Source organism: Loxodonta africana, chromosome 13 (genome assembly GCF_030014295.1).
Source record: "Loxodonta africana isolate mLoxAfr1 chromosome 13, mLoxAfr1.hap2, whole genome shotgun sequence".
Taxonomy (NCBI): Eukaryota; Metazoa; Chordata; class Mammalia; order Proboscidea; family Elephantidae; genus Loxodonta; species Loxodonta africana.
Window position 1 is genome coordinate 42,195,382 of NC_087354.1, and position 22,941 is coordinate 42,218,322.

The 22,941-nt window shown below is 50.2% G+C and overlaps 1 protein-coding gene across 5 annotated transcripts in view; it reads right to left on the reverse strand.

Annotated features, from left to right (window-relative positions):
- Positions 1-15,874: 15,874 nt before the first annotated feature.
- CD276 (CD276 molecule) overlaps positions 15,875-22,941 on the reverse strand; it is a 28,302-nt gene continuing 21,235 nt past the window's right edge. For 4 of the 5 annotated variants that reach the window (XM_064267283.1, XM_010593735.3, XM_010593736.3 and 1 more), the window contains exons 7-10: positions 21,409-21,543; positions 20,276-20,317; positions 18,557-18,592; positions 15,875-17,504 (exon numbers count right to left, since the gene is read on the reverse strand). In XM_064267283.1, coding sequence (XP_064123353.1) covers positions 17,476-17,504; positions 18,557-18,592; positions 20,276-20,317; positions 21,409-21,543 — 242 coding nt within the window. In that variant the 3' untranslated portion in view covers positions 15,875-17,475. The remainder of the gene's footprint in view (positions 17,505-18,556; positions 18,593-20,275; positions 20,318-21,408; positions 21,544-22,941) is intronic. The other variant, XM_064267284.1, reaches the window with a different exon arrangement.

Below are 22,941 nucleotides of genomic sequence, written 5' to 3' on the forward strand. Positions count from 1 at the left end.
ATTAAGTCCCCCCACCCCGACCCCATTTGGCTGTCAGCGAGCTCCAGGTTCTTAACGAGAACCCCTTCGTTATGGAAAAGGGAGATGAATATTCCAGGAGCTCACCTTCCTCTGCTCTCCCACCTCCTCCTTCTTGCCTTAATCCATCAGGCACTGAGCAAGCATTGTCAGGTCATCCCTCACTTGGAAGCTGCTTTTTTAAGACATGGGTTCTAGGCTGCTGACATAGCAGTAGAGAAGGGCTGAGCTGAGTGAATCACCCTTTCACCTGATTGTCCTAGGAAGGCTGGATGACATAGGAGCTCAGCTATGGGACAGACCTAGTCCACAATAAAGGTTAGGGCTCAGGGACCTGTGAGGGTATGATAGGACTCAATCTGGGAACTCAGTGTGTGACCAGGGTCAGGGCTCAGTATGTGATTGGCATCAGGGCTCAGTGTGTGAGCAGGGTCAGGGCTCAGTGTGTGTTCAGGGTCAGGGATCAGTGTGTGACCGGACCGGGGCCAGGGCTGAATGTGTGTCCAGGGTCAGGGCTTAGCTTGGTTTAGGATTTTGGGTTCAGTCTAAGGAAAAGATCTCCTAACTGCTCTTGCTGACTTTGAACTAGTCTTCACAAAGTAGAAAACAACTCCTGTCATTCTTCTCCCTTAAACCTTCTACAGGGGGAAAAAATCAATGGGTCCTCATGACCTTTAGGATCAAATCACAGCAATTTAGCAGGACACTGGAGACACTCCATAGCCTGGTCTCTGCTGGTCAGTGTGGCTGGTGTGCGTAGTAGTTAGAAACTTGAGCTCTGAATTTAAGCAAAGCTGGCTTTAAACCCTGGTTCCACCACCTCCCTGCTGTCGGACTTTGGGTAAATGATTTAGCCTCAGCTGAACAAAGAAGACAGTTAAAATACCTGTGCGTAGGCTGTTGTGAGGTTTTCATGCTGAACCCGTAGATGGTTTTAACACATATTACTTGTTTTAATCATTAATTATTCCCCAGTGTGTTTGATATGTTTGATTGACACTCAGCTTCCTATTCCTACCTCCTCCTTGTGGCCTTGCAGGACTGCAGAGGCTGGAAAGCTAAAAATGAAGTTTCCAAGACTCCTTTGCTGCCGAGGTTCTGTATGTGAATTGTTGTTGTTAGTTGCCATCGTCTACGGCATTGCTGAGTGGGTTTGAACCATCAACCTTTAGGTTGCTGAGTGGGTTTGAACCATCAACCTTTAGGTTAGCAGTCGAGAGCAAACCATTTACGCCACCCAGGGTCCCTATGTAAATTAAAAAAAAAAATTTTTTTTAATGTAAATTAGGTTCCAGTAATTAGATGCACCTTTGCAAGGTAGGGGAGGCAGATTGGGAGGCCATCTGTTGCTGCTCTTTGCCGTTTTTGGAAATTCAGCAGCATTCCAGTGCTGAGTCTTCAAACTCATGGGTGTGGAAAGGTGGCAGCAGCAGATTTTCCATCCCTGGATCAGCCTGTGGCAGTGTGTTCCTGAACCCAGTGGTTCCAATGACTCTTAGCCCTTCTCCACTACCCCTGTATTAGTTTCCTTTAGCTGCTGTAACAAATTACCACACATTTATTCTCTTAGAATTCTGGAAATCAGAAGTCCAAAATCCTTTTGGTTTGGGCTAACATGAAGGTGTCAGCAGACCTGCGTTCCTTCTGGAGGCTGAGGGGAGAATCCGTTTCCTTGCCTTTTTATCCATCTTCTAGAGGCCATCTGCATTCCTTGCCTCAGGGCCCTCTCCTCCATAATCAGGCCAACTCTCTCTCTCTGACCTGCTTATGTCAGCCTATCTCCTTTACTTTCTGACTCTGCGCCCTGGGCTCGCTCTCATAAGGACCCTCACTGGGCTCACCCAGATAAGCCAGGATAATCTTCCCATCGCAAGAATTTAAATTTAATCACATCTGTAAAGTCCCTTTGCCATATAAGGTAACATAGTCACAGATTACAGGAATTGGGACAGGGACATCTTTGGGAGGGCCATTCATATTTTTACGCAAATAATGTGCACCTTCTACATTTGCCAACTGAGCCCCCCCGAGGTATTTTCATAAGTGCATCTATGCCAATTTTTTTTACATGTTGCTGTTAAAAAATTAGCATAATGCATTTACAATTGGGGGGAAGGGTGTGGTTGGCAAACAAACTTCAAAGGTTCGCATTATGTAGAAATAAGGTACTCAGTCTACCACACACCTTTCTGATTGTAGCCAACAGAGCAGTTCCCTGGTTACTGCATCAGTTCTATGGTATTCTGGGACTCATTCCTAGAGACCCAGCCTCAAGCCTGCTTCTTCAGCTCTTCCAACGATTTTGTAAACACCCAATCCCTTGTATTAAACCACTTCCGGCTTAAAATACAGTCGCTTCCTGTTTCCTGCACCCAACCATGACTCATATACCAAGAATCCTTTAAGGCTCCGCTCAAATGTCACCACCTCTGGAAAGCCTTCCCGATTCCTCCAGGGATCCTTGCTCCCTCCTCTGGTCCCCAAGCTCCTACAAGATCAAGTACCCGTTAACATGCTTTCTCTATTGGATCATGACCTCTCCATCCAAGCACATAGGGAAAGCTGCATAAAGAAATGAACTAAAGGCCATTGGCTGGACACCAGGTTCCTGAGCACCAAGCCTTGGATGCTGGCAGAGGCAGATGACCTGGAAAGGAAGGGGATCAACTAGCATGGGGTCCAGGCTGCCTCAGCAAATAGGGATTGGCCTGGGATAAAAAAGCTTCTTAATCTCACTTCTTAAATTACATGGAGTTCAGGGGGAAAGTAAAAAGTATTTTCAGATTCAAAGCAAGTCAGCACTGAATACACGTGAAGGAGTACATTCTTCAGCCCTAGGGCTACTTCCCAGCCTGGGGCTTCACGGCCCTGAATCCAGAATGCAGAAGCAATGACATGTGACAGAGGAGACAGGCCCCAATACTCAGAAGAGTGTGGAGGATTAAATCAGGCAAGCAACCAATGAGCAGAGGATGAGACTTCCTTGACTGGGGGCATGGGAGGCAACAGGTAAAATGATGTCCTTCGTCCACAGCAGATCCTGAGTCCACCACACCAAGGACAGGACCAGGATCTGGTCCCAGAACTCACAGGGGCATGTTCACCCTTAGATGTAAACAGAGCAAGGGAACTGCTCCTTAAAGGGGTCAGATGCATGCAACAAATCCAAGCAAACTTTGCTTGACACCTTAGGTGACGTAGGCACGAAGGCGGCAGGCAATAGGTCTGCAGGAGCCACCGCCACTTGCAGGCAAGAACTAGGTAGCCTGGAATTGGGAAAACCAAGGGTCCTGCCCTACCTGTGGCTAATGCACTCCGACATCAGATAGATCCCCTGGCCTCTCTCAGTTTCCTCTATCCATATCATGGGAGCAGCAGACTCCATGCTGAAAGACTCATAAAGAAAACAAGAAAGAACTGTGCAAAATAAGTGGTTAGAAAAGACAGAGGAGAGATGCAGGTTCTGGGACCCCGGCAGGAAAGAGGCTCCAGCTAGGAGGAGAGGCTGGGAGGCAGGCACCCCAAGGTGTCATTAATGAAGTCCCACCAGACAGGGCTGGGTGTGAGCTTGGGGAACCGACCCTCCTCCATTCCCAAGATCAGTATACTTCAAATTAATAATTAAAATGCTTCCTGTCGGATTCCAGCCTGACACATAATTAGAGCAGCTCTAGGCTTTTTTTTTTTTTTTTTTTTCTAGGCTTTAGGTGATGGTGGTGAAACAGGTCTTGTTAGAAAGAGGCTTTTCTGGGGGCAGGGAGGATGCAGAGGAGGAGGAGCCTTGATCTCCCTGGCTGTACCAGGAGGTCAAGGGGCCATCCTAGCTGGACATGAGAGGGCATTTTGGGGATCTGTGCAAGAAAGATGGCAGGAGGGGCCTCCTTGGGTCTCAAAGCCCAATGGCAGATCCTGAATTTCCCTCCCACGTGTGCACGTCAGATGTTGTTATCATGTCCACTCCTGCCACAACCATTCAGCCATCAGGGCACCCCAGGCCCACCCCACAAGTCCACAGCATTCATTGCTTCCTCCTAGAATACTGCCCTTCCCCATTCCCGTCAACAAAGTGGGGCACAGACCCAGGAGTCCTTACTCCCAGCTCCTGGGCTTCTTAGTCACCCAGGGGCAGGACTTGGGGCTGCTTCCGTGGTTCTAAAGAAGCTTCCAGTCTTCAGCCTCCTCTGTTGTCAGGAGTGGTCCCAGAGCCTTGGTCTGTCTCCCCATACCCTTGACCCTTTCCTCTAGAGTTCAAGCTCTATCACACTGTCACTCCTCCACACCTGCCCCCAGGCCTGGCCCCCACTGCCCCGAGAGAGGGAAGGGGTCCCACTGCTTCACTCTTTAATAGAGACCCCGGGGTGCCCACCCTGGGGCCCCACCCTGATGGGCCCGCACTTAAGGGCTTGGGAATCAGAGGTCATGCCTGAGTTACCTATGAGAGGAAAAAAAAATTTTAAAACCATGTTGGGTTACTTCATTGAAGTTGCCTTCATAAATATTTTAAAGTGAAACTATGGGGGCAGTTCTACTCTGGCCTATAGAGTCTCTATGAGTCGGAATTGACTCGACGGCACTGGGCTATTAGGAAAACCACAGGAGAAGAGAGGAGGTTGCTAAGGCCGGGAGGAGAGGTACCCCTTAAGGTTTCAGCTGTCACCACCACCATGGCTGAAGCATTTACTCCTTGGAGGGGCTCGGCCTGTAGGGGCTGCCAAGAGGAAAAGCCTGCTCTATCGAGCTGCCCCCCACTCCTGCAGGAGGGGCTGTTCAGATACCGATGCTCCTCTCCTCAGGACAGAACCACATGGGGGTACACAACAGAGTCCTATGGGCACGCATGGAGCTGGGAGGGAGGGGCCTCCTGGGTCCTGCTCTGCACTTCACTCCCCGTTGCTGGGGCAATTCTTCCCCTTCTCAGAGCTCAACAGTACGGTGGGGAAGAGGCTGGCAAGTTCCTTCCTGGGCAAGCTGATGTCTCCAGATCTGTGGCCACTGACCTTTTCTCTCGTCGTCCCTCCCCTTCATCTGCTTCTCCCCCACAGTGCACACACACATCTACACACATCCAGGGCCACGTCAGACCAGGTGCAGAGAGTTAGACAGTCATCCCAGGAGCCCCTCTGCCCAGCATCCTGGCTGCCCAGCCCACTCCACCAGGCAGGGAGAGCTCTGGCTGGGTCCACGGAGGGACTAAGAAGTAGATCCTGCCCAGTGACTCATCATCCCTGAGGGGCGGGGCAGGGATGGAGGCTCTGTGGCCGCAGGTCCTCTCCTTGGGAAATAGGCTCTTTCTCTTCCCCAAGCCAAGGCCAACAACCCAATTAAACCCTGAGAAACAGAATCGACCTGCAGGCCCAGGGGTTACATTGATCTGCAGGGCTGGTCCTCAGGGGGCCATGGCTGCTCCCCCTCACCCTGGGCTCCTGCAGTTGCCATCACCGGCTGAGCAATGAACAGCCCTCCCTCTGCATCACCACCTGTCCCTCCTCCCCTACCTGTCTGTCCCCTCTCTGTTGGTCTCAGGTCAAAAGCCTCTCCTTTGTCCTGGCTGAACCTGAGAGAGATCCTCTGCTCAGACCTACCCATTTACACCGTCAAAGTGCAAGTGAGGCAGCCCTGTGAAGGCTCTCTCCAGCTCACTCCGCCAGGGGAGGGGGCACTATTCTTGACCCCATTTTACAGATGCAGTGTCCAAGGACACTGCGGACTCAGTACTTAGCTCCCCAAGGGTTAGCAGGTAGCGTTCCACACGCAGAGCGTGGGAGTGCTTCAAGAGAGCCGGGGGAACCTTCTCAGGTAAATAAAAAAAGAATGACTTTCAATTACCGTATCAATTGTTTCTAGGTAAATAGGGGCTTCTAAAAGATTTCTAAAATAGGTTCCTCCTTTAAATAGGTTAGGAAACCCTGGTGGCATAGTGGTTAAGTGCTACGGCTGCTAACCAAGAGGTTGGCAGTTCAAATCCGTCAGGCGCTCCTTGGAAACTCTATGGGCAGTTCTACTCTGTCCTATAGGGTCACTATGAGTCGGAATGGACTCCACGGCAGTGGGTTTTGGTTTTTAAATAGGTTAAATGCCCTTTGGCAGAGTCATTTACATTATTCATGTGGGGGAAAACCTTTGTTCCTGGGTGGCGAAGGAGCAAGCTCCAGCCTCAGTCCTTTCCGTTCAGAGACCCAAACTCAAGTAGTTGTAGGTACTTCCCTACCTTCCTGTCCCAGACGATGGGGGATGCTCTGTGCCCAGCTCTGGGCTGGGGGGAAATCCGGACCTGCTCTGGGGAGAGGATGAACTCCCAGAGGGCAATCAATGAGCCAGCGCTTCATCTTGGCTGTGAAATGCTAGGTGCTGACAGAGACCTGTGGGGGCCTCACGGGAGGGAGGGAGGGGGCGTGTAGGATTCCCACAGGCAGGAGAGCCAGCATGGATCAGGTGGCGGGGGGTGTGTGTGTGGCTGGAGCACAGGATTGACTATGGCACATGCAACTTCTGCCATACCTCTGTCCCCTTCTCCCTTATACTTCCCGGGTGTGGCCCCCACCCAGTCTGACTCCCTCGACACCCACGCTCCAGACAGTGGAATTTGCTCTCTTGCAGCCTGCAGAGACCATTCCACAACTGCCCCGGGTCCGAAAGCCCTGGCTGCCCCACCTGCTTGTTGAGCTGACCCAGATCCCCCCGGCAGAAGGATAGCACAGCTAGAGATGCCAAGGAAATCAGCCCCCTGGCCATGCCTCCAGGTTACCAAGGGCCTCGGTGTGGCCACCCAAGGAGGCTGCGCTCCTGCTGGACCAGGCCAGCTTCCGGTTCCTGGCAGGTTTCCTGAAGCCGCCATCAGTGGGTACGGCATTCAATGCGGTTACTTAATCTACAGGAACGGAAAGTAGTGTGTTCGTCCATTAGCGGCAAATGACACTAAATTATCTCAGCAAATAAGCTGCAAAGGCAGGTCGTGGCTGGCAGGCTCTGCAGGGACGCATGCTAGTCCCTGTCCCCACCCTGCAACGGTGCAAGTCACACTGCAGGCACTTTTCAGGGGAGGATGTTGAATCACAAGAGACAGGGAGGAAAGTGAACAGGGCCCAGAGCAGGACGCCTGCAGTGGGCTGGCCTGAGAGAACTACGGAGCTAGGGAGCTAGGCTCTGGGTAGGGAAGTTTTGAGACTAAGGAAGGACTAGATCCAGAGACCCTACACGGAGACTGGTGAAGGGGGGCGGGGAGTGATAGAGGAGAGATGCTATGCTCTGGTCAGTCAGCCTGGATACTGGAGGCTTGCAGTTTAAGTTGTTGTTAGGTACCATCAAGTTGATTCTGACTCATAGCGACCCTGTGTGACACAGCAGAACTGCTCCATAGGGTTTTCTAGACTGCAGTCTTTATAGGAGCAGATCTCCAGGTCTTTCTCCCTCAGACCTGCTGGGTGGGTTTTAACCGACAGCCTTTTGGTTTGTGGCTGAGCGCTTAACTGTTGTGCCCCCAGGGATCCTTCAGTATAGTAGAGACCTCAGGATATCCTGGGGCGGGAGCAAGTTTGAGACAAGGAGGGAGGAAAGCAGACAGAGCACAGGGGCTGTTTTCCTGCGCCTGGCACATGTGCACAGACTGACGGTTATAGGAAGCAGGACAGATGGTCCTTCTCCCCGTGGAGAACGTGGTGCTGGAAGGAGGAGGAAGGGAGCCAGAGCCAGCCACGTGCCTGTGCACATCTGGAGGGCTGGGGGTGACTAGGGAGACAGACTGAAGGCGAAAGGGAGGCAGTGAGGGTGGGAGGCACTCTGCAGAGGGGAGGGCCCCCCATTTCCTATACACGAGCTGAAAGAGCTTGGCATCATCCATAGCACCCCAACCCTCCTTATTCCCCAGAGCCCAGGTGGGTACCTGGTTTGAATGAGGGCAGGAAATTGGGGTTCCTGCTCTTCTGGGACCCATAACACAGGAAAACACCGTCCCCCTCTTCTCTGTACTAAACATGTGTCTTTCCTGTGCTTCCTTCAATTAAAATATGAAAACTTTGCGGTCTGATTAAGTGACCATTGGGAGCAACCAGCTTGTCTTAGGTGCCTGGAAACATCCACTTTCTCTGCTCCTCTCTAAGGTCTCTGTTCAGGGTTGTCCTCCTAATTCTATTTTGCATTAACTTATAAGCTACAGTCACCAGGTGTTCACACTAAATATTCAGCAATGATCTCAACCAAATGCAGCGGAACTTCCAGAGGTGGAACCCAGGCACCCGCATTATTAAAAATCTCCCCAAGTGACTCTAACATGCAGCCAGGGTCAGGGCCCACCGGACTAACAGGCTCTGGAGCCGTATCCTGAGGCGCATGGTGCTCATCAGGGTCGAGGAGCTGAGAAGCTGGCCCATAGTGAGCTGAAACCTTACAACCATGCTGTGGCCTCACTCTGGAAGGCACAACGATGAAACATGTCCAGAGGAAGGTGATGAGGATGGAAAAACCACGTCAGATGAGGAGGTTGAGGGGAGGAGGGTGTTTTGCTGCTCAGATACCGGGGAAAGGCCAGAGGCAAAGCTCACAGTCCCTCTGTATCTGAGGGCTGGGATGTGTCCTCCCCATCAGCCCCAGGCTTTTCTCTGCTCTCACGAAACGACCCATTAGTGGTGGTGGGTTAGGGGCGGGAGGGTAGCTGCCATCAAGTCGATTCTGAGTCATGGCGACCCCTTGTGTTGCAAAGTATAACTGAGCTCGATAGGTTTTTCAAGGCTATTACGTTTTGGAAGCAGATTGCCAGATCTTTCTTCTGAGGTACCTCTGGGTGGGTTTCAACCATCGAACTTTCAGTTAGTAGTTGAGCGCTTAGCTACTTGAGCCATCGAGGGCTTCCCAGTGGTGAAAGAGTCACCTGGAGCCGGTGGAGCCAAATGGTGGGTTATGAATTTCCTCAGACACAAGTGCAGGAGATTGAATTTGCCTTGAGGCACCTACATTCAACAAGGTGCTGACGAAGCCCCATCAGCTCTGGTCAGGGATCCGCTCAGCCCTGGCACACACTCAGGCTGTGGCGCTATGCCCACACCGTCCAGCAGGAGGCAGACGCCCTCACCTCCAGGACTGAGGTTCCAGAAATGTGAAGACAGAAGATCTGAGGAATTGAGGAGGCGGCGGCCATAAGGCTGAGGTTTAAGGGGAAAACGGTCTCTGGAAAGGTTGGGGGAGGAAAGGATGGCCGCCCACAGGCCCCTGCCGCTGCTGAGTACGAACACAGCCCTGCCCCTCCGGGCTGCAGCCCAGCTGGGGCAAGATTTCTAAGCAATGTTAACGCCCTGTCGAGAAATCGTTTTGCTAAAGGTCCTGTGTTCTTACATGCACGTTCTTGCTGCCACAGGGACTGGCTAGAAAAACAGCCCAACAATTGGCAACTCTATCAACATTTAAACTGCTCGGGTCCCATGACCCAGGGATCCCAATTCTAGGGCTCAGCACTGTAGAAATCCTGCCAGAAGACTGCATTATTTGTGTCCCAACTGCTGGAACTGGTAAAAATATATTGCACAACAACAATGCTATAGGTTGCTATCTTGCCATTAGGAAAAAAAAAAAAAAATGAGGGCGGCTTTTCCAAGAAGCAAGACACAAAATCCTACATATTGTAGGATTCCTTTTATACAAAGTTAAAGAGCAAGCAAAACTAATGATGAAAGAAGTCAGAATAAGTATTTCTGGGTAGGGCTATTGACTGGAAAGGGGCACAAAAGAACTTTCTGGGATCCCAGAACTGCTCTATATCTCGATCTGGGTAGTGGTTATATGATTATACACTTGTGTAAAAAATCACAGAGCCATACACCAAAAATTAGTTTATGTTAAAACCAAAAAACCAAATCCATTGGCGCCAGGTCCATTCCGACTCATAGTGTAACCCTGTAGGACAGAGTAAGACTGCCTCATAGGGTTTCCAAGGAACGGCTGGTGGATTCGAACTGCCGACCTTCTGGTTAGCAGCTGAGCACCTAACCACTGGACCACCAAGGCTCCTAGTGTATGTTACCAAACCAACCAAACCTGTTGCTGTCAAGTCCGAGTGCATATCACGCATCAATAAAAAAGAAAAAAAGGAGGCAGAGGGCACTCTAGAACTGACTTAGAAAAACGGTGAAGAAAAACAAAATGTTGGAGAACAGCATATATGATTTTATTTTTGTAAATGTGTAAGCCTCGGGGAAGAGTCTGGAAGGACTGCCAGTTGCCTTTGAGTCAACTTTGACACATGGCAACCCCACGTGTGTTGTTGTTGTTAGGTGCTGTTGAGCTGAGCTGGTTCCAATTCATAGTGGCCCTCTGTACAACAGAACGAAACACTGCCCAGCCCTGCACCATCCTCACAGTTGTTGCTATGTTCGAGCCCATTACTGTAACTACTGTGCCGGTCCATCTTGTGTGAGGGTCTTCCTCTTTTTCACTGACCCTTTACTTTACCAAGCATGGTGTCCTTCTCCAAGGACTTGGCCCTCCCAATAACATGTCCAAAGTATGTGAGACAAAGTCTTGCTATCCTCGCTTCTAAGGAGCATTCTGGCTGTACTTCTTCCATGACAGACTTGGTTGTTCTTGTGGCAGTCCATGGTATATTCAATATTCCTCACAAACACCATAATTCAAGGGCATCAATTCTTCTTTGGTCTTCCTTATTCATTGTCCAGCTTTTGCGTGTATATGAGGCAACTGAAAAATACTGTGGCTTGGGTCAGGCGCACCTTAATCCTCAAAGTGACCTTTTTGCTTTTTAATACTTGAAAGAGGTCTTTTGCAGTAGATTTCCCCAGTGCAATGCACCCTTTGTTTTCTTGACTGCCGCTTCCATGGGCATTGATCGTGGGTCCAAGTAAAATTAAATCCTTGACAACTTCAAACTTTTCCCCGTTTATCATGATGTTGCTTACTGGTCTGTTTGTGAGGATTTTTGTTTTCTTTATTTTGAGGTATAATCCATACTGAAGGCTATGGTCTTTGATCTTCATCAGTAAGTGCTTCAAATCTTCTTCACTTTCAGCAAGCAAGGTTGTGTCATCTCCATATCGCAGGTTGTTAACGAGTCTTCCTCCAATCTTTACGCTGTGTTCTTCTTCATATAGTCTGGCTTCTCAGATTATTTGCTTAGCAAACAGACTGAATAAGTATGATGAAAGGATACCCTGATGCATACCTTTCCTGACTTTAAACCACGCAGTATCCCCTTGTTCTGTTTGAATGACTGTCTCCTGGTTTATGCACAGGTTTCACATGAGCACAATTACTAAGTGTTCTGGAATTCCCATTCTTCACCATGTTATCCATATTCGTTATGATCCACACAGTTGGATGCCTTTGCGTAGTCATTAAAACACAGGTAAACATTCTGGTATTCTCTTCTTTCAGCCAAGATTCATCTGACATCAGCAAGGTTCTCTTCTGAATCCGGCTTGAATTTCCGGCAGTTCCCTGTCGATGTACTGGTGCAACACTTTTGAATGATCTTCAGCAAAATTTTATTTGCGTGTGATATTAATGATATTGCTTGATAATTTCCACATTCTGTTGGATCACCTTTCTTTGGAATGGTCACAAATATGGATCTTTTTCAGTCAGTTGGCCAGGTAGCTGTCTTTCTAATTTCTTGGCATAGATGAGTAAGCACCTCCAGTGCTGTATCCATTTGTTGAAACATCTCAATTAGTATTCCATCACTTCCTGGAGCCTTGTTTTTTTCCAGTGCCTTCAGTGCAACTTGGACTTGTCCTTCAATACCATTGGTTCTTGATCATACGCTACCTCCTGAAATTGTTGAATGTCAACCAGTTCTTTTTGGTATAGTGACTCTGTGTACTGCTTTCATCTTCTTTTAATGCTTCCCGGATCATTAAATATTTTGCCCATAGAATCCTTCAGTATTGCAACTCAAGGCTTGAATTTTTTCTTCAGTTCTTTCAGCTTGAGAAATGCCGAGTGTGTTCTTATCTTTTGGTTTTCTAACTCCAGGTCTTGGCACATTTCATTATAATACCTCACTTTTTCTTCTCAAGCCGCCCTTTGAAATCTTCTGTTTAGCTCTTTTATTTCATCATTTCTTCTATTCACTTTAGAAAGAGCAAGTTTCAGAGTCTCTCCTGACATTCATTTTGGTCTTTTCTTTCTTTCCTGTCTTTTTAATGGCCTTTTGCTTCCTTCATGTATGATGTCCTTGATGTCATGTCACAACTCATCTGGTCTTCCGTTATTTGTGATGCATGAATAGTGCATCAAATCTATCCTTGAGGTGGTCTCTAAATTCAGGTGGGATATACTCAAGGTTGTACTTTGACTCTTATGGACTGTTTTAGTCTTCTTCAGCTTCAACTTGAACTTGCATATGAGCAATTGATGGTGTATTCCACAGTTGGCCCCTGGCCTTGTTCTAACTGTGATATCTAGCTTCTCCATCATCTCTTTCCACAGATGTAGTTGATTTGGTTCCTGTGTATTCCATCTGGTGAGGCCCAGGTGTATAGTTGCCATTTATGTTGTTGAAAAAGTATTTTCAATGAATAGGTCATTGGTATTGCAAAATTCTAACATGGGATCTCCCGAGTCATTTCTATTACCAAGCCTATATTTTTCAGCTGCTGATCTTTCTTTGTTTCCAATTTCCCCAGTCCAGTCACTAGTTGTCATCAATGCATCTTGATTGCATGTTTGATCAATTTCAGACTGCAGAAGTTGGTAAAAATGTTCAGTTTCTTCATCTTTGGCATTAGTAGTTGGTGCATAAATTTGAATAGTCGTATTAACTGGTCTCCCTTGTAGGCCTATGGATATTAGTCTATTACTGGCAGCGTTGTACTCCAGGGTGGATCTTGAAATGTTGTTTTTGACATTGATGCCATTCCTCTTCAATTTGCCTTTCCCAGCATAGTGGACCATATGATTGTCTGATTCAAAATGGTCTATACCAGTTCATTTCAGCTCACTAATGCCTATGATATTGATGTTTATGCATTCCATTTAATTTTTGACGACTTCCAATTTTCTTAGATTCATATTTCATGCATTCTACTTTCCTGTTATTAATGGCTGTTTGTGGCTGTTTCTTCTCATTTTGAGTTGTGCCACATCAGCAAATGAGGGTCCCGAAAGCTTGACCCCATCCACATCATTAAGGTTGACCTACTTTGAGGAGGCAGCTCTTTCCCAGTTGTATTTTGAGTGCTTTCCAACCTCATCTTCCAGCACTATATCAGACAACGTTCCGCTGCTATTTGTAAGGTTTCTACAGGCCAGTTTTTTCAGAAGTAGGTTGCCAGGTCCTTCTTCCAAGTCTGTCATAGTCTGGAAGCTCCGCTGAAACCTGTCCACCAGGGTGACTCTGCTGGCATTTGAAATACTGGTGACATAGCTTCCAGCATCATGGCAACACACAAGCTATTACAGTATCAGAGTAGAGCTGTGGTCCATTAAGATTCTCAATGGCCGATCTTTCTCTTCCAAGGCACCTCTGGGGAGACCTGAACCTCCAACCTTTTAGGTAGCAACCCAGTGTGTTCAGTGTATACCACCCTGGGACTCCTCTGGAAGGTCGGCAGACTGTTACTATTGCTTCCCCTTGGGAGTGGGTGGACTAGAAGTGAGGACAACCACTTTATACATTTCGGTATTGGTTGCATTTGTATTATTTGATTCTGCTGCCCACTAACTGCCTCCCCACACTACCATTCCAGCCTCTCATGGCTCCTGGGCCTCTGGTTCCTGCTTCTTTGTGTGGCTCATACTCCTGAAGGCCCTGGTTTTTGGCTACTCAGGGCAAACATTGGCTTCACTTCTCAGTTTAAGCAGTGGACTTTGCAACAGGATCATGGGACAGCTTAGACTGTGCCAGGGTCTCTGCTCATTAGTCTGCACAGATTCACTGACATCCCACCCAGCAATCACCTCCTGGAGCCTAGCAAGGTCAGGTGCCTCTCCCTGAATAGAACCCCATGGAAGGTGCCATTCATGCTGGAGCAGCCTGGAAGAGGAAACAAGCAGGTGGAGAAAGAGGCAGGCACGCCCCAACAATGCTGCCACTCCCACTCTATGTCTTCTCCCTCTGAGTGGGCAGATCACTAATTGGCCTTCACAGCCCTTGTTACAAACAAGGCCTGGAGGCGAATTCCAGCCACACCTCCAGCCAGGGAAATGAACTCTTGCTCTGTCCTCTCTTTAATATGGATGTGACACCTGCAGGCTACAGCATGTCGCACTGTGAGAATTATTTCTCCATTAAAATGCAGGAGCTGGAGCTTTGCCCAGGAAGGGCAGCTAAAAATACTGCTCTCCAGGGTACTCGTCACCAGGTGACTCAAGTGGCCACCTTCCTCGCCTCTCAGTTCCCAGGCAAGTCCCACACCTACGGCGTCCCTCCCTTGAGCACTTGATATAGCATCATGTCTGAACCTTATCCCAGCCCCTTCAGAAAGAAAAAGCACCACTTTGCCTGTTTTACAGGTGGGTAAACTGAGCCTCCGATGCTTGCTCTGGGTCACTGCACTCCATCTATACAATCACCTGGGGGAACATGAGTGTGCGGCCCTGACTGCAGAAGGGAAGAGAATGCCTCACCTGTGCCCGGCACTTAGCATTGGCAGCCTGTCTTTTTACCTACTGTTTCATCCGATTCTCACAACAGTCTTGTGAAATAGAAACTATTGCTGTCCCCACTTCACAGTGGGGATTGCAGCCCAGCGAAGTGAGGTGCCACGCTCACAGGCACTCGGGGAGCATAAAGGGTAAAGGCACAAGTCTTTTAATTCTAAAACCCACCCAGAGCATACACAGGGTGACTCCTAGAGTCATGACCTTATAATAAACCCCCAGTTTGTGAAGAATACCCCCTACTTTTCAGGAGGGGTAGTTGCTGTTGTTATTTGCTGTTGAGTCGATTCTGACTCATGGTGACCCCCATGTGTACAGAGTAGAACTGCTCCATGGGGTTTTCAAAGCTGTGATCTTTCGGAAGCAAAATGCCAGGCCTTACTTCTGAGGTATCTCTGGGTGAGTGTGAAGTGCCAACTTTTCAGCAAGTAGATGAGTGCTTTATTGTCTGTACCATCCAGGGACTCTTTTCAGGAGGGGTCTCACCCCCATATAAGAGAGAGTTAAAAGATAAAAAAAAAATTCAGGGGCTCGGTCGGTTAGTAGCAGACCCAGGACTCCCAGCCCAGGCTCTTCCTGCTGCTCCAGGCCTGTGAAGCTCCAGGCAATGACTGGCCAGCCGAGAGCTGAGGCACTGTCACCAGGGGGCAAATGGACACAGAGTGCTCTGCAGACTCCCTCATCCCTCGACCTGGTTCTCTGGAAGCCTGTTTACCTGGAAAGTTCACCGTCCTCTCAGTCTTTTGAGATGGAAGGTAGTTAAGACTTTAACGCCATTTTTCATGTAAGAAAGGCCCAGAGAAGCTAAATGTACTGCTCAAGGGCACAGGACAGAACTAAGCCCCTGACTCCTGCTTGATGCCATTTTCACTGGGTCGGCCACGAACAGCATACAGAACTCCTTTCCGATACTGGACCTCAGCTTCCCCATCAATAAAATGGGGGCCTTAGCCAGGGCCCTGAACAACCCTAGGGACTGAATCTTCTAAGAAACCAGGTGGCACTCCTAGAAGTGGGAGGAGCCCCAAAGAGCAACCAAAGGACTTGGCTTTCTGCTTATCCAACCTCACTTCACCAACAAGGAAACTGAGGCCAGGGAGAGGGGTGGCACATGGCCATGGAAACTCAGTCACTTAAGAACGGTGAGCATAAGGAGATGCAGGCCCCTATCCCACCCTGAGACTTCCAGAAGGAGACCCTTCTGCTGAGTCCCGATGCCCCATTCTCCTTCCAAACACTCACAGAGAGAAAGCTCTTTACAAAGGCATTTATTTTTCCCCAGTACTCTCCCAGTTTACAAAATTCCTCAGAGTCCCACATTTAAATTAAAAATCCCCACGTACTCCATTCCTGGGGGGAGAGCTGTCACCAGGAAGATATCAGAACATCGGAAGTTCGAGCCTACTAGAAGTTGGATGCTGGCCAGACAAGCCAGGTGGGGCCCCAGCCCCAGAACAGCACCATGGTTGGTGGGGGCAGTGTCTGTGTCCTGCAGCCCTCCTGGCCCCGCCCCCAAGTCCAGCCATGAGGGAGGCCCCAGGAATCACCTATGCTGCTGCTATCCCAGGTCTGGGGGCCCATGGCCACCTGCTCACCTGCCCGCTCTTCCAGGCTTACACCTGGCAAGACACCGGAAACCATCAGAGTCCCCAGTTGTGGCATGAGGCTACGGCCCTCTCTCCAGTTTCTGCCCCTACCCCATGCTCTGGGTAAGGATTAGGGATGGGGTGGGGGTGAGGTATCCAGAAGCTGCGGGCACAGAAGAAGGGTCAGTGGGAGCAAGGCAGAAGCCGCCCGCTGTGAACCACCCTCTCTGACTGTCCCCCAGGCTGACGCACAGCTCCTTGTCTGGCTCCTTGCAGGTTTCCCAGCCAGATGACGAGATCCTTGAGGGAGGGACTGGTCTTCTCACTCAGGGTCCCCAGCACCTAACACAGTGCTGACACCCTGTGGATGCTCCATAAACAGTAATTGGATGGATAAATGAAAGGAGTTGTTTTGCGGCTTCCAAGGCAGGAAAGGAAGAGGGACAGAAGCTGGGTCCCTACAGGGGGAGGCCCATGGCGCACATCCAGACAGCCAGTGTGACCAGCACATGCTTCATTGGGGAGGGCTGGGCAGAGAGGAGGATGCTCAGAGGGCACAGCCCAGGGCACCACAAAGGAGACAGGGTGAGGAGGGGCATCCGTGTTCCAGCACGTGCACCTGTGTGTCTCTGCACACCTGTAGGTGGCTCTGTGGGCCCTGTCTTGACTCAGGGGGGAAGGAAAAAGCCCAACACTGGGGCCAGCGAAGGAGGAGGCAGGAGGAGACAGCCTCTAGACTCGAAGAGCTGCTGAGGTTGCAGGGTCCTTGTCTGAGAGACGGGAATAGAGATTATTATGGGGGACATCAGGACTAGAAGGCTAACAAATGATAACTAGTGTATCAGGGCCATTGGAGAAACCAGGCAGGGGGTGACTTGTATCATGTCCTTGGAGAAATAAAGCAAAGGAACGGTCTGAATATTACATCCTTTGGAGAAAAAGGTAGCCAGATGGTCCAGGTAGCATAACCACTGGAGAAATAAGGTGGTAGGGTATTCTGTAGTTGCGTCCACGAGAAATAAGGCAGCAGAATGGTTTATGTATTGTGTCGCCAGAAAAATAAGGCAGCAGGGTGACTTGGGAATCATGTCCATTGGAGGAAGAAGGTGGTGGGGATAGGGGTCAGTCTATGTATCGTGTCCTTTGGAGAATGAGTAGACTGGCCAGAGTGGGGGCAGGGAAGCCCTAGCCCCAGGCTCACACAGAGGGCCCAGTACAGCCGGAGGTGCGGGCCCCAAGCAGGGCAGCAGCTCCCTGGTCCTCATGGTCAGGCTATTTCTTGTCCATCGTCTGCATCTCATTATAGGAAGAAAAAAGGGGAAAACAACAGTAAATATTGCTGGTTCCATTCTAGGGCAAGGAGTCGATGGGATACACTAGAACTCCAGGTTTGGTCACACATTCAGGGTTGGCAGTGGGTGTGAGACTGGCAGCAGCAGTCCACCTGACAGCCCCCTGTGCCAACCACTGCCCTCACAGGCCCAGATACAAGCACGGGAGCTGGGTGTCAGACATGCCAAGAAGGCACTCCAGGGAGATTGTCCTCAGTCCCCATGGGCCAATCACACCACATACACTGACCTGCCAACCAGTCCCTTCAGCTGGGATACTTTTCCCTCCCCATCTCTCCCTGCCTTTCCATCCAATCCATCCTCCAAAGCCCCTCCTCTAGCCAGAAACCCCTTCTGAACTGTCCTTTCTCCTACTGATTTCCCCAAGAATGACGCTGTGGGGAACATCCTCCCTCGGGCTTCTTAGAGCCACATCCCTGGCCTCTCTCTACTCCCTAACCTGAATAAAGAGGGACTGGCATGTGGCCTCACCCCTCCTTTTCCTATTCTTGGGCTCCGTCTGTCCACAGAGAAAGTGCCCTTGGTCACTCTCCCATCAGGGGCTGACTCTGTGGTTGTCCAGTTGGCCAGAGACCAGGCCCCGGGCTACCTCACGGGGGAGCAGGATTGGGAAGCTCGCTGCTTCACACACCCAGGCCACATTCCCCAAAAACCAAGCTGACATTCTGCTCTCCATCTGCTCGATTCTTCTATGCCTCATTTGATCTAGAACAACAGGGAGGTCAGTCACTTATCTCCATCCTCCAGGCCCCAACCTAGGCCTCCACTACTGTCACTGGAAACACGGACATACCACTTTACAGAGCAGCTGGGACCTGTATCCCAGCTAACACGGGGACCTCGGGTCCTCAGCCCTATGCCACCTCACAAAGGGGGAGGTCGAGGCAGCTCTTCCAGGAAGGGAGTCTCAGGTCACTAGTGAACAACCGTCCCAGCCTCCTACACACAGACAAATAGACACATAGACCCACAGTCTCAAGCACCACATGTCTTTACCTTCTTTGTTTTCAGAGTGTTTCAGAGGCTGCAGGGCTGCAAAAAAGGACGGAGCATGCTGTGAGAGGAGGGCCGTGGGAAGTGGCAGGACAGGGGTCAGCAGAGGGGAGAGGGACAGGGGCTGAGGAAGAAGTGGGGGTAGAAGGACTCGGAGGAGGAGAAAGAAGGTAGACAGAGAAGTCGGGAGGGTGGGGACAACATGGCAGCACCAGGGAGGAGCCCTAGGCTGCTGTCCCAAGCTCCACTGTGGCTTGTTGTGCCTCCCTCTAGGCCTCAATTTTCTGCATCTATAGAATGGGGACAATTACACTGCCTGCCAACGAGCTAGAGATGTGAAAATGCACTGAGCCTGCTCCACAAATAAGGGCAAAGGAGAAAGCTAATGGAGGAGGCGGCATATCTATAGACAGTCAGAGGTGGGCCCGGGGCCATAGGGAATGAGCCTGGGCAAATCTCTCACCACCTGCTTCTCCCCAGCCCCTCCCTTCTTCCAATCACAACTGCCTCTGGGCATGAAAAATGAGGCCTGACCTCAGGGCTGTCTCCACAGCTGCCACACCCTTTGGTGACAGGTGATTAAATTGGCATGATTTACAGCAATCTCCAGGTATCAATCTCCTGCGACTCCTTCTGTGGGGGTGGGGAGGGAACCATCCCAAATGCCTTATCAGGCATCTGCCTCTCCCAGCCCTGAAGATCCTGGAATAGAAGGCCACAAGGCCTCCAGTGGCCATGGTGCGAGTGACTTGGTACCCAAGCTGGGCTCCTGGTTTGTATTTCCACAGCACCATGTCCTTTGCAAACTACCTTCCTAACCATTCTCAAGAGAGCTTTAAACCAGCCCTCTGGTGCCATTGTGGAGCCCTGGTGGTGTAGTGGTTAGCAGCTCAGCTGCTAACCGAAAGTTCAGCAGTTCAAATCCACCTGCTGCTCCTTAGAAACCCTATGGGGCAGTTCTACTCTGTCCTATAGGGTCGCTATGAGTCAGAATCAACTGGATGGCACCTAACAACATCAACTGGTGCCATCAAAGTGGGGGTCAACCTGACCATTTTACAGATGGGAATACCAAAGCCCAGAGGAACAAAGCACCCGCCCAAAGTTACTGAGGCTCTAACTAGAGTGGTACTGCCTTTAACTACTTGCTTAATAATGGGGCTCCAATTGACTGAGCACTTACTAGATGACAGGTACAGAACTACGCACCTACACATATTATCTCGTTTCATTTAACCCATATGACCTATGAAGGTAGGTCCCATTATTATACCCATTTTACAGATGAGGAAACTGAGGCTGAGAAAGGCAAAATGATTTGCCCGAAGCCACTCAGGCTGTCTGACTCCAAAGTCTTAACCACTCCCTCTGTGGCGGTGGGTGGGGAGTCTTAACCACTATACCAGGACTGCCCTGTCTTCTGAGCCTACTCCCAGGAGGCCACCAGACTGCAGGGTCACTCAGGGTGGAACCGACCCTGGTGGGTTGGTAAAGGTGGGCAGGAGAAATGAAGCATCACTTCGAAGGGAATCAGGGAAGATCCATCTTTAGGTCCGACTCTGAGCAAATACCAGACTCTCTGGCTTGAGAGGCCTCGGGCCGGACAACACACTTCATTCGAATCTTAAAGCAAATCTGACCCCCCCCAGATTGTGGCGTTTTCTCCCCTGTTCTTTATGTGCTTTCCCCAGCCCAGAAGGTCAGCTCCCAGTTGGGACTCACCTGTCTTGGATCTTTCTCCACCCCCATCCTGGTCCTCGGCCCCTGGGAAACAAGAAATCTGAGTGAACAAAAACCTTTCTCAGCCCCCTTTCATAATCGAACTTCCCACCTGTGCAGATAAGTGAGGCCTGAGCAGGCTTGAACTGTGGTCCAACGCTGGACACAGGGTCAGAGCTCGAGACCAGCACAGAGCAGAGGAGAGCCCTGTGGCAGGGCGAAAGGGTTCCCAGCCTGAAGACTACCACCCACCTAGCCAAGGACCCTCTACCCACCCCTCCACCAACCCACCAACCCCATCACCTCATCCACCCAGGCACTAACCCAGTCAACCATCACCTCCAACACATACAGCCATCCATTTATCTATTCACTCATCCTTCCCCTGGCCCACCCAGCTGCCAGTGCACAGGTCCTCACCCAGCCATCAACTGACCAGTTTCTTCTCCATTCACACACACAGTCTCCTTCCTGACAGCTAGTCCTCCTTCAGCCTCTCTGACCACTCATCTACTCTCATGCCTCTGTTTACCCATCTACCACCCAGCAGCGTCAACTTACCCATTTACCAATGTCCACTCATCCATCCGCCACTCGCCAGAGTTAACTCAGCCACCTACCAAGGTCAACTCACCTATCTGCCAATGTCAAATCACTCAGCCTGGCAAACAGCATCTGCTTCAGGATCTCCCCACTGAGGCACACATTCACACACGGTGACACAAAACACTGAACATTCACAGCTGTGCGGCTAAGTTCTCATGTTCTAAGCCTGCTCTCTCCCTCACAAACACACTCATGTTCACTGACTTACACTCTCACACTCACTCGTATTTGCACAGACACATCCATCCCCTTGTCTCACTTCAGCCTTGCACATCCACCCCCTCCTTCCCAGTTATACTCAAAGCCACACACATTCTGCTACATATACACACTGACAAACTCACACTTGCCTACACATAAGACATGTTCAGACTCAAAGTCATACGTGTGCGCACACATACACACACACTAAATCCAGTGCAGTCTGCACACCCACAGCCATTCTATCATTTTCTACACACAGTGATGTCACAGGCACACCGACATTCCCAAGCACACATTTGTGCACACACACCCTCCCTCTCACTCACCTGCACTCTCCTCCTCGCAGCTCTGTTTGATCTTCTTCCAGCACACAAAGGCCAGGGCCACCAGCAGTGCCACGAGACAGACGGAGAGCCCCACGGTCACCCACAGGGCCTCAGGGGGGAATGTCATGGGCTGCCCTGGAGGGGGGTGTGGGAAGAATTTCAGGCCTGACCCTGAATGCCCTGAGGGCAGTATACAAAGTGTGAAAGGGTTTGGGGCTCTGGCCCTCACTAGCGCTGCGAATAGAGCTCACTTACGATTCCAATGCCCCTCTCCCGTTCATTCGTATTCGTTCCCAACCCAACAGAGCCATGGCTGATGTAGATCTGCCCCAACCTGGGAAGGCTGAAGAGTCTGCAGGTGAATGATGCTCAAGAACCTGTGGCTCCCCGCTAACTTTAGAGCAGGAGCAGGAGAGGAGAGTAGCAGTTGACATGGATGGCCAGGAGCACACAAGAGAAACCCCTGGTGTCCTAGGATGGGGCTCCTGCAGTGGGGGAGGGAGTGGGGGGGATCCTTTCTATGTTCATCTCCCAGTAAAGGACAGAGTAGGGCTCAGACCCACATCTTCAGGCTCCAAGCCCAGCGCTTGCTGCATAAAGCCCCGTTCACATACAGACTCCTTACAGCACAGCCAGCTTCACTAACCCTCATCGGCTGTGGCAGCAACCGGGCCAGAGGCCTCAAAGTCTGAATCCCAGAATGTTTTACAAGGTACAAAGCTCCCTGAAGCAAAATGCAGGCCAAGGGCTCCAAAGTAGGCCAGACCCGCTCTAATGAAAACAGGAGGCCAGGTGGTGGGGAGGAGAGAAAATGAGGCCGAGGGGCCAAAGGTGAATTCTGATCTTGGTTCATCTACTCACTGCAGGCAGGGTGCTGCCGCCAGGGTCCACAGACTTCCAGGGGTAGGTTTAGGGGGGCCAGGAACCCTCAAAACTACCATATGCAATTGCACATTGTCTGGGAAGAAGGTCCTTAGTATTTATCCAATTTTCAAAGACTCCTCAAAGGATTCAGAGCCAACTGTGTTATTCTGCGGCCTGGAGAAAACTCCTTCTCTCTGGACCTCAGTTTCCTCGTCTGGGAAATGCGCTTGGCAACACCAGCCTAAATGAAAGCATTTTCAGAATTCTCGGCATCATACAAATGACTATTATTTATAATTAGCAGTTTAAGTGTTTTATAAAAAACGTTAGCTGCTAAAGCAACTTAAAACAGACGCTTCCCTTAGGTGGAGTAAACACGCTCTTGCTGTCACATTTATACTCACATGTTCTGCTCGGGCGTGTGCAACTAATTATAATTAATTCAGCCCAGTGTGCAAACGATCACAAAGCCCACCTAGGCTTCAAGGTTCCTCTCAACTCGCACCACCCCCTAGAGGCTTTCCCTGGCCACTTCCTGACACTCCTCTCCTCTGAAAACTCCACATTCCCAGTCAATCTCATTCTATCCTGTATTTTTTATTGTTTCCAGTGAACACAGCGTTTTCGCCACCAGACCGTGCGGTGTTCTCTAAAAGGGCAAGGAGACTT